This window comes from Nicotiana sylvestris, chromosome 2, assembly GCF_000393655.2.
Source record: "Nicotiana sylvestris chromosome 2, ASM39365v2, whole genome shotgun sequence".
NCBI classification, from domain to species: domain Eukaryota; kingdom Viridiplantae; phylum Streptophyta; class Magnoliopsida; order Solanales; family Solanaceae; genus Nicotiana; species Nicotiana sylvestris.
Window position 1 is genome coordinate 18,838,167 of NC_091058.1, and position 11,537 is coordinate 18,849,703.

Here is an 11,537-nt window from a genome sequence, read left to right on the forward strand (position 1 = left end):
TAGGTTGACGATCAACATAAAAATAGTTGGAATTATGCTCCTTCAGCTGCACGTTCAGCTCCTAGACTGTATTTTTGAATGGGCAAAAGATTCATATAATTGTCCTTAACTATTTTGGGTTTGAATGTTACCAAAATAAGTTTTAAGTTGTGACAATGCAGGATTTTGTTAGCAGTATCAGCTGACCTACAACATATAAGTCCTCATAACTAGGCCTAATATGGTAGCCCAAGCTAAAAAGGAAGAAAAACAGGGGGGGGGGGATAAAAAGATTTGGCATAGCCCAAGCATCTTTCTTATTGAGACATTTCAAGTTCAAATTTCAACGCCCATGGCTAAAATCCAAGCACATTAGAAGCAATAATGATGGTGGGTTGACTGAAGGGGTCAACTAATGGAACACAAACATAGTACTACCTAATTTTCTTTCTACTTTCCAGGAAATACCATCTAGGCACCGCTGCTCTAGAACTGTGTCTCCTACTTAAAATAATGCAAAATTCAAAGCTAACTCTTCCCTTTTCTGACTACGCCAAGTTGAAATATGTTAAAAAGTCAAAAGAACGGAACCTGTCAAGTGTCAACTAACACTACCATAATACATCCATTGGCATCTTTACCATCCTTACCAGCATTTTCCCACTAGTAACTTTCTACAAGATTCTTAAAGAGTTCAAAAATCCCAAGCTATTTCTCAGCTAGTACAGTGTTGAAACTCCCATGATTTTTCAAGAAAATAGAAGCTTTAATTTAGTGTTAGGCATATTAGTGTTGAACATTCTGTGGGTGGGGGCTAAATCCCAGTGTAGTGATGATTGTGATGCATTAGCTTCGTTTTATTTATGGAATGGTGCAAACCTTACTTTCATATCTTATTCTTTTTCTACCACCATAAAAAATATTCTTAGTTATAATCCTCAGATAACCAAACCAGATACTATTCAATTCCAAAGCAGAGTTAATGTTCCCTTCTCATGTGGCTGTATAAATGGGGAATTCATGGGCCATCAGTTTGATTTGCAGGTCAAGACTAGTACTACTTATCCGAGAATTGACCGATTTTATTTTTCGAACCTTACAACAGTTGAAATGTTGCAGAAGTCTAACAGTTATGATCCTAACAATGTTCCTGTAAATTCTATAGTAAAGGTTATTGTGAACTGCTCTTGTGGGAATAGTCAGGTGTCAAAAGACTATGGTCTATTCATAACTTATCCGATTCGCCCTAATGAGACTTTGGCTACAATAGCCAATGATTTTAAGCTACCACAGAAGTTGTTGGAGGACTATAATCCTGAAGCAAATTTCAGCAGAGGGACTGGTCTGGTTTTCATTCCTGGAAAAGGTAATTAATCTCTATTAAGGTATCTATATATTCATATTGTTAGCATCTCTTAAGAATGACTAGAGCCGAGAGACTATTAGAAACAGTCTCTCTACCTTTATAAGGTAGGGGTAAGCTCTGCGTACACACTACCCTCCCCAGACCTTATTTATGGGATTACACTGGGTTTTTTTTTTTTTTTTTGTTGTTGTTGTTGTTTTAAGAATGACTAGTCGAATTAGGATGAGTTGTTACAGAAATCTCAGCGGAAACATTAAATGGAAACATGCTCATTGTATACTATAAAGGGAAGAGCAACTTTTGCAATCTGTATTTACAAACAGTTGTTGTGAGTTTCTTGATGATTTGACATGTATAACAAATTAGTAAACTTGGGATTTTCACTTGAATACCTGTTACATGCTGTGTCTTTGCGGATCTTGTAATTTTTTCCTCTTAAATCACTTTTTTCTGAAATGTATTGCAGATCAAAATGGAACTTATCCACCATTAAGGACTTCAACAAGGTTTACTCCAACCCCAATGAGCTTTTGATTATTGTTTCAATGCTATAATATTGGTAGCTAATTATGGTTTCTTGCTTTTCACAGCTCAACAGGTTAGCCCTATTTTAGTGCTCTGGTGACATCTTTTTCAGCATATCAAGTCTGAGGTATCCGAGAAGTTGTGAACGTGATTGTAATCTACTAAGAAGTGTGTTATTGACAGGAATTTCGGGTGGAGCTATAGCTGGCATATTGGTTGCAGCAGTTTTTGTTGTAGCCCTTTTAGCGGTTTTCTTGTATCTTTTCTTAATTAAAGGCAGGAAAACGGAGGACGAATCATTTCTTGACATGGCACCTTACAAACATAGTAGTAATGAGCACGTTCATGGTAATTTTTATGGTTTTGAATCTCCTAATATATACTTATTTACCCATCAAACTGTTGGTGAGAGTTTCTGTTTTTCTTGTTTCTCATTCCTCTTGCTTTTGGCAATGAGGAATCAGCATCAGCATGACTTATTTGTTAAAGATATTATCCATTTGCCATTTGTTAAAAAAAATATATGCCTCCTGCAATATAGATCCTGGTTAATGATGAAAGTAGGTCAACTAACTGTTCTGTGGAAGCAACGTGTAGTTCATCCTTCGAAAAAGTTTATAAACTAGCTACAAACTTTGAAATTTTCCTTAAATGACTCAGGTCATGCAAATTTAGAGAATTCTTCAGAACAAGGTTCTCTTAATAAGGGTGCTTCTCCAGAGCCCCCAAGGATCACTGTGGATAAATCAGTGGAATTTTCATATGAAGAACTAGCTAATGCCAGCGATAACTTCAGCACAGCCTACAAGATTGGTCAAGGTGGTTTTGCATCTGTTTACTATGCAGAGTTAAGAGGCGAGGTTCGTTGTTATTCTTGTCAGATAGAGATGCTTAGCAGTTATTTGGATACTTAGATTGATCAGCAGCTTTGTTATGTCACTATCGCGTCATATAAATAATTGTTTGGTTCAAAATCAAAAGTTATGCTTATTTCTTAGTCAGCAGGCATTTCTTCTTTCTCCTGGTTAAATTTTTAAGATGAGCATGCAGAACAAACAATTCCACAATTGTGAGGGAATCTAAATACATGTCATATTTGCATCCTGTCGTCTACATTAGAGGTTGCCTAGTTCATTGAAAGAACCACTCTAAGTTTAAAAAATAGTATAGCTCGGTTTTGTATTTCATGCTGCTAGCCTGCTAATGTCCTTTATCTCAATAATATGCAGAAAGCTGCAATCAAGAAGATGGATATGCAAGCAACAAAAGAGTTCCTTGCTGAATTGAAGGTTTTGACCCACGTTCATCACTTGAACTTGGTAAATACGTACCTCTAACCTACGAAATTTGTCTATCTATTAATGCAATTTTCAAAAATTTGGTGGACATTTCCTTCTTTGACTGATAAACTTCCTTTCCAGGATTTTGCATTTCTCAATATTTCCAATCCATTTAGTGGTCTGAGCCATTTAGCTAATGTGATATTTTCCTTGAGAAAGTCAAGATTTTTTTTCTTATGAGAGTCATGATTGGTGATTTAGTTCTGCTCTTTAACCTAATACATCATAGAGAACATGAGGTAATATTTCACATGTTGAAACTGTTGCAGGTACGTTTGATAGGATATTGCATTGAAGGATCTTTGTGCTTAGTCTACGAATACGTTGACAATGGAAACCTAAGCCAACACTTGCATGGTTTAGGTAACTTCGGTTCTCCTCATTCAAAAAAAAAAATCATGTCTAATCAAATTTTCAAATCTCTCACAGTTCCATATCGATCATGTACTAATTCATTTCCAGGTAGGACACCATTGCCATGGTCTACCAGGGTGCAAATTGCTCTGGATTCAGCTAGAGGCCTCGAGTATATCCATGAACACACTGTTCCTGTATATATCCATCGTGACATTAAATCAGCCAACATTTTGATCGATAAAAACTTCCGTGCAAAGGTATGAAAGTTCCAATACTAGATCTATGAAATAAAAAACCTTGAGTACTAATTCATTTGAAAATAATCTTTTGCGTTGCAGGTTGCTGACTTTGGACTTACAAAACTGATAGAAACTGAAGGTTCTATGCACACTCGTCTTGTTGGTACTTTTGGTTACATGGCCCCAGAGTAAGAATTTTGAATGAAAGTTCATTAGAGGCTTTCCCATCTTATAGTAATAACTCTCAATTTAAGGAATTAATAGTAAAAACTGCAGTTTTATGCATCATTTCAATCCTGTAGAAAATGGTTTCAGATTTCCTTATACCTTTCTGTGCAGGTATGGTCAGTTTGGTGATGTTTCTCTCAAAACTGATGTATATGCTTTTGGAGTTGTGCTTTATGAATTAATATCTGCTAAACAAGCTATTATCAGAGCTAGTGAAATTGCTACTGAATCGAAGGGGCTCGTTACAATGGTACCCTTAAAACCGTTTTCTTCTTAATTCACCAAGTAATTATCAACTCTAAACCACTTAAAGAGTCTAAATTTTAACTGTTAATTGGCAAAATATTGCAGTTTGAGGATGTGCTTAAAGAGATTGATCCTAGAGAAGGAATATGCAAATTGGTAGATCCAAAACTTGGTGATGATTATCCCCTGGATTCAGTCTGGAAGGTAAAAGAGAATTATACTTGCCAAGTGTATTTTATTAAGGGATTCGTCATATTATTCGTACATAGAAGAATGAAGATGAACGATTCATATAGTCGACCCCAACTAGTTTGAGACTGACACGTACTTAGTGAATTGATTGATTGCGATAACGAAAGTAATTAGCTTTCTTTCACTTGTAGGTGGCTCTTCTTGCCAAGTCTTGCACACATGAAAATCCTCAACTGAGGCCAAGTATGAGGTCAATAGTAGTAGCTTTAATGACAATATCATCCTCAACAGCAGATTGGAACATTGCTGCATTTTATGAGAACCAGGGCCTTGCCCATCTCATGTCAGGAAGGTAACAAATTCCAATTGGACTTTATTGTGTTACTCGAAATTAGAACCAGAAGTAACACTTGCCCATTTGTTTACATCAACCATATGAACTTACTATAGGTACTTTTGCTATACTGTAAAATAGGAAAACCATATACATCTCTCTTTCTCTGTCTCCTCTTTTAGTGTTTTCCTTTTGGAATTTTTTTTTTTTTTTTTGGGGGGGGGGGGGGGGTTGGATATTTTGCTCCTCTATTATGTCATTTTATGAACAAAGACAAGGGCATAAGTGTTTTTTAGTAGCTGTCAAAGTCTCCAACTCTCCATGTCTTTATAAAGGAAAGATGACAAATAAACAGTGTAAAGCAAGATATTTTCAGATTTCATTTTGTCATTACTATTCTATTACCATCTTTACTAGTAATTGGAAGGTAAACTGAATTTAATTATGAAAAGAAGGAAACGAGAAAAACATTTACTCGATTATGGAAGTATATTTGCGTAATAAAATTGCAAACCATGGAGTATGTAGCACGTTGTAATTTTAAAAGTAGGGTGATATTTATAGTTTTCATGCAAATCAGTGAAAAGATTTACTCATATGTTTATCTATCCACTAATTGACAAAATATAATCATAGTTAAATGGACATTTCGAACATAAATTACTTCCAAACAAATAAGTTACACTGTATTTAGAAGTAAACACTAAAATGTTTGCTTCTCGCTGAATTTTCACCAGCAAAAAAAAAAAAAAAAAGGATTCTCACTGAATTGTTCTATTTTTCTTATCCCTTACCTCTTCAACAGCAAAAAGATAAAGGGGAAAAAAAAGAGAGGTAAGAAAAGATAATTGAAGAAATCTAAAGAAGTAGTTGACCTAAAAATATTCTTCTTGTTATGTTAATTAGTCAATAAGCAGCATGAAGAAATACTGCACTAATTTTCAATTCTTTTGATTTTTCTTATTGTACTAATTTTTACCATAAGTATAACATGGATATGAATTTTAGATCAAGGGATGGATGTCGTATTTGAGCAATAGATACAAATGTATACGGACTTAAAATTTCGAATCTATCTTTTTAAATATCTGAAAGGAAATCTGGAAGGCCAATAAAAACTCTACAATTAATTGTTTGCTTTTCCCTTCATAGTGATTCTGAGATGCCCATTTCTTATGTATTCGTTGGGACCTTCATTCACCTTCCTGCCCCAACTAATGCTATCTATTCCACCTTTATGTCTCCATTCCCTGTGGGCCTTTGTATTTCAATTCTGTATTGCTATCATGTAAATTGATAAAATTTTCTTAATTACCAACTAACTTTCCCATCCAATTAAACAACAACAGCAACAACAATAACCCAGTAAAATCTCACAAGTGGAGTCTGGGAGGGTAGTATGTACACAGACCTTATCCTTACCCCGAAGGAGTAGAGAGGCTGTTTCCGGAAGACCTTCGGCTCAAGATAATAAGAAAAACAAAAAGGAGAGAATATTAGTTTCACCACAGAGATCATAGGAAAAATAGGAACATAAAATGCAGAAGGAAAAATGCAAAACAAAAATGATGGCTAGTAAATAGGTCCTGCACCGAAAAGAGAAAATAGTAAGACACGACAATGCCCTTAGCTATTTCAAACAAAAACCCTACCAGACTAGGCTCACAACAGTACAAGGTAACACAAGACTCAATGTCACGACCCGAATTTCCCACCCTCGGGAGTCGTGATGACGCCTACTAATGTGAGCTAGGCAAGCCAATCATTAAACTACTTACTTCATTACCCAATTATTTCTTTTTAACAAATATAAGGAGACAACATGAAAACAACGAAACTTTAAATAATTAAGCGGAAGATAACAATTAAATATCTGAAATCTGCATCTAATACACCTCTTAAAACCTAAAGCACCCAAAACCTGGTGTCACAGTGTCACAGACGGTCTAAGATTTACTACATACAAAGTCTGAAGAAAATGACAGTACACTGTTTCTGAATAAAAGGAAAAATGAAACAGGAAATAGGAATAAAGGAGACGCTAGGGCCTGCGGATGCCTGCAGGTCTACCTTGGATCTCCGCGTGGACTGAAGGTAGCCTCCACACTACGGTCCAAAAGCTGCTCCGGGATCCCCACATAGTGCAGAGTGTAGTATCAGCACAACCGACCCCATGTGCTGGTAAGTGTCTAGCCTAACCTCGGCGAAGTAGTGACGAGGCTAGGACCAGACTACCAAATAACCTGTGAAGTTCAAATACATAGACAACGGAATGAAATACAGAAATAACCAGTCAATATGGGAGGGGGAGCATGCTGTGGGGGAGATAACAATTCTGAATAGAAAGACATCAAGTAATGAAAGAAACAATATAACTCGATATCAACAAAGAATCAGAAATCAACAAATGCACGGCATCACCCTTCGTGCTTTTACTCTCGTCCTCACCAAAGCAATCATATAATAGAAAAAAATGTACACGGCATCACCCTTAGTGCTTTTACTCTCTTTCCTCACCATATAATCAATATAGTCGGCACGGAATGGTACATCGTGCGGCACGGCATCACCCTTCGTACTTTACACTCTTTCTTCACAATCATACACGGCATCACCCTTCGTGCTTTACACTCTCTCCTCACAAAACAAACAATGCATGACATCATCCTTCGTGCTTTAACTCTCTTCCTCACCCAAACAACAATCACAAACGATAGGGCAAGGGAACAAATGAAATTGCAATAAAAATCCCGGCAAGGGAACAACAATTCAACAATTTAATCCCGGCAAGGGAGATAACAAATAAATCAACAATAGCCCGGCAAGGGTGACAACATAATGATCTCTTCTCTTTCTCACTTTTGTTTCACTATTCACTTCACAACTCGAGTCAATGCTCTAGAGGTTCAATTATCACTTATACTTTCACAATTTGTTGTACAACTTGAGCCAACGCTCCTCAAGGTTCATAGATCACAATTCCTTCCACAAATTTTATACCACAAATAGAAACTACCACTAAGGCATGAAAGATACAACGAAGTCATGATAATCACAATATAAAGACTCACGGGCATGCTAGACACCAACGAATAGATACTCGTCACTATGCCTATACGTCGTACTCAACAATTACCACATAGCAAATAGGACTCAACTCCTAATCCCTCAAGCTAAGGTTAGACCAAACACTTACCTCGATGCCACGAACACAATTCACGATTCAATTATAGCTTTACCCCTTGATTCCACCACTAATTCGCTCGTATCTAGTCACAAGTTACTTAATTACATCAATAAACGCCAAATGAATCAATTTGAATACATAAAAAGGAGTATTTCAAAGATTTACCCAAAAAGTCAAAAATTGCCCCCGGGCCCACATGGTCAAAACTCGAGGTTTGAACCAAAACCCGATTACCCATTCCCCCACGAACCCAAATATATAATTTGTTTTGAAATCGAACCTCAAATCGAGGTCCAAATCCCCAATTTTTGAAAAACCTAGGTTCTTCCCAAAACACCCAATTTCTCCCATGAAAATCATTGATTTTAAGTTGAAATCATGTTAAAAGATGTTAATGATTGAAGGAAATGAGTTAAAATTAACTTACAATCGATTTGGAAGAAGAGTTGTTCTTTGAAAATCGCCCAAAGGAGTTTGTGTTATGAAAAGATGTGAAAAATGGGTTTAAAATCGTCTAAGTATAAAGTTGCAGGTCGCAGGTATGAGAAATGTGAACAGGGGTTCGCAATTGCGAACCCCGACCTCTGCTAAGTTGGAAAATGCGAAATAGGTTTCGCATTTGCGAACCCTTCAGCAAAATAGGACCTTCGCATTTGCGAACATCATGTCGCATTTGCGACTTAGGAATTGCGAAGAATGGGTCGCATTTGCGACCCAAGGCTGAACAGGGATTTTCGCATTTGCGAAAGACTACTCGCATTTTCGAGCAAGGCAGACCTGGGTTGTTCTTCGCATTTGCGATCCAGCCTTCGCATTGCGAGCCAGGCTTCGCAATTTGCGAAGCCTGCAGGCCTGGGCACACCAGCTAAAATTCTGCAATTTTCTAAGTACAAACAACACCTCGTGGCCTATCTAAAACTCACCCGAGCCCTCGAGGCTCCAAACCAAATATACACACAACTTCAAAAACATCCCACGGACTTATTCGCGTACTCATATCACCAAAATAACATCACGAACATCGAATTAAACCTCAAGATCAATGAAATTTCTCAAAACTCCTTTAAACATCAAATTTGAATTTAAGGTTCGAATCACGTCAAACGGATTCCGTTTCTTACCAAACTTCACAGAATTATCTTTAATCATATATAAGACCTGTACCGGGCGCCGGAACCAAGATACAGGCCCGATACCAACATGTTCTAATCAAAATTCATTTCCAAAACTTTTAAACCATTTCAGAAAACAATTTTCTTTAAAAATTCATTTCTCGGGCTTGGGACCTCGGAATTCGATTCCGGACATACGCCCAAGTCCCATATTTTCCTACGGGGTCATCAAATCATGGGTCGGGTCCGTTTAACCAAAACGTTCACCAAAGTTAAATTAATTTATTTTATAGTCAAAATTTATCATTTTTAACAGATTTCACATTTAGGCTTTCCGGCTACGCGCCCGACTACGCACGCAAATCGAGGTGATGCTAAAAGAGGTTTTTAAGGCCTCGTAACGCAGAATTTCATTTGAAAACAAGTGATGACCCAAAATATTCTCCACCTCTGAAACAATCGTTCGTCCTCGAACGGACAGAAGAAGGAAGTACTTGAGTCGGGGAAAAGATGGGATAATGGCTCTGCATATCGGACTCGGACTCCCAGGTCGATGCCTCAGGAGGCTGACCTCTCCACTGAACACGAACAGAAGGAAAACTCTTTGATCTCAAGTGACGTACCTACTGGTCTAGAATAGCTACCGGCTCCTCCTCATAAGACAAGTCCTTGTCCAACTGGACAATGCTGAAATCTAACACGTGGGATGGATCGCCGTGATATTTCCGAAGCATGGACACATGAAACACTGGATGCATTGCTGATAAGCTCGGCGACAATGCAAGTCTATAAGCCACCTCTCTCACTCGATCAAGAATCTCAAACGGGCCAATGAATCTTGGGCTAAGCTTGCCCTTCTTCCCAAATCTCATCACACCCTTCATAGGCGACACTTGAAGCAATACCCGCTCACCAACCATGAATGCCAAATCACGAACCTTGCGGTCGGCATAACTCTTTTGCCTAGACTGAGCTGTACGAAGCCTATCATGAACGATCCTGACCTTGTCCAAGGCATCCTAAACCAGATCCGTACCCAATAACCGAGCCTCTCCTGGCTCAAACCATCCAACCGGAGACCAACACCGCCTACCATACAAAGCCTCATAAGGAGCTATCTGAATACTCAACTGGTAGCTATTGTTGTAGGCAAACTCTGCTAAAGGCAAAAACTGGTTCCACGAGCCTCCAAAGTCAATGACACGAGCTCGGAGCATATCCTCCAAAATCTGAATAGTCCGCTCAGATTGTCCGTCCGTTAGGGGATGAAATGTTGTGCTCAACTCAACCCGTGTGCCCAACTCTCGCTGAACTGCTCTCCAGAAATGGGAGGTAAACTGCGTACCTCGGTCCAAAATAATAGACTCGGGCACACCATGAACACGAACAATCTCCCGGATATAGTTCTCAGCTAACCTCTCAGAAGAATAAGAGACTGCCACAGGAATGAAATACGCTAACTTGGTCAGCCTATCAACAATAACCCACACTGCATCGAACTTCCTCTGAGTCCGTGGGAGACCAACAACAAAGTCCATAGTGATACGCTCCCATTTCCACTCAGGAATCTCAATCTTTTGAAATGAACCATCGGGCCTCTGATGCTCGTACTTAACCTGCTGACAATTCAAACACTGAGCCACATATGTAACGATATCCTTTTTCATTATCCGCCACCAATAATGTTGCCGCAAATCCTGATACATCTTCGCGGCGCCCAGATGAATAGAATACCGGGAACTATGGGCCTCCTCTAAAATCAACTCTCGAATCCCATCCACATTAGGCACACAAACTCGACCCTACAATCTCAAAACTTCATCATCACCTAAGGTAACCTGCTTGGAACCTCCGTGCTGCACAGTGTCTCTGAGGACACACAAATGGGGATCATTATACTGCCGATCTCGGATACGCTCCAATAATGAAGAGCGAGCGACTGTGCAAGCTAACACACGGCTAGGCTCAGAAACATCCAACCTCACAAACTGATTGGCCAAAGCCTGAACATCCAAAGCAAGCGGTCTCTTACCGACCGGAATATAAGCAAGACTGCCCATACTAGCTGACTTCCTACTCAAAGCATCAGCCACCATATTGGCCTTTCCCGGGTGATATAAGATAGTGATATCATAATCTTTCAACAACTCCAACCACCTCATCTGCCTCAAATTCAACTCCTTTTGCTTGAACAAATATTGAAGACTCTTGTGATCCGTGAACACCTCATATGCCACGCCATACAGATCATGCCTTCAAATCTTCAACGCGTGAACAATGGCTGCCAACTTTAAATCATGAACCGAATAGTTCTTCTCATGAATCTTCAACTGCTGCGAAGCATATGTAATGACCTTGCCATCCTGCATCAACACTGCACCAAATCCAATACGAGATGCATCACAATAGAATGTATAAGGCCCTGAACCTAT

At 38.6% G+C, this 11,537-nt stretch overlaps 1 protein-coding gene across 1 annotated transcript; it reads left to right on the forward strand.

Moving 5' to 3' along the window:
• Positions 1 to 290: 290 nt before the first annotated feature.
• On the forward strand, positions 291 to 5,183 carry LOC104231452 (lysM domain receptor-like kinase 3). Its single transcript, XM_009784452.2, has 12 exons — positions 291 to 1,345; positions 1,812 to 1,851; positions 1,936 to 1,943; positions 2,054 to 2,218; positions 2,531 to 2,730; positions 3,100 to 3,189; positions 3,480 to 3,573; positions 3,673 to 3,824; positions 3,906 to 3,994; positions 4,146 to 4,284; positions 4,386 to 4,484; positions 4,664 to 5,183. The coding sequence occupies exons 1-12, from the start codon at positions 721 to 723 to the stop codon at positions 4,826 to 4,828; spliced, it is 1,866 nt and encodes a 621-aa protein (XP_009782754.1). The 5' UTR covers positions 291 to 720; the 3' UTR covers positions 4,829 to 5,183.
• Positions 5,184 to 11,537: the final 6,354 nt, after the last annotated feature.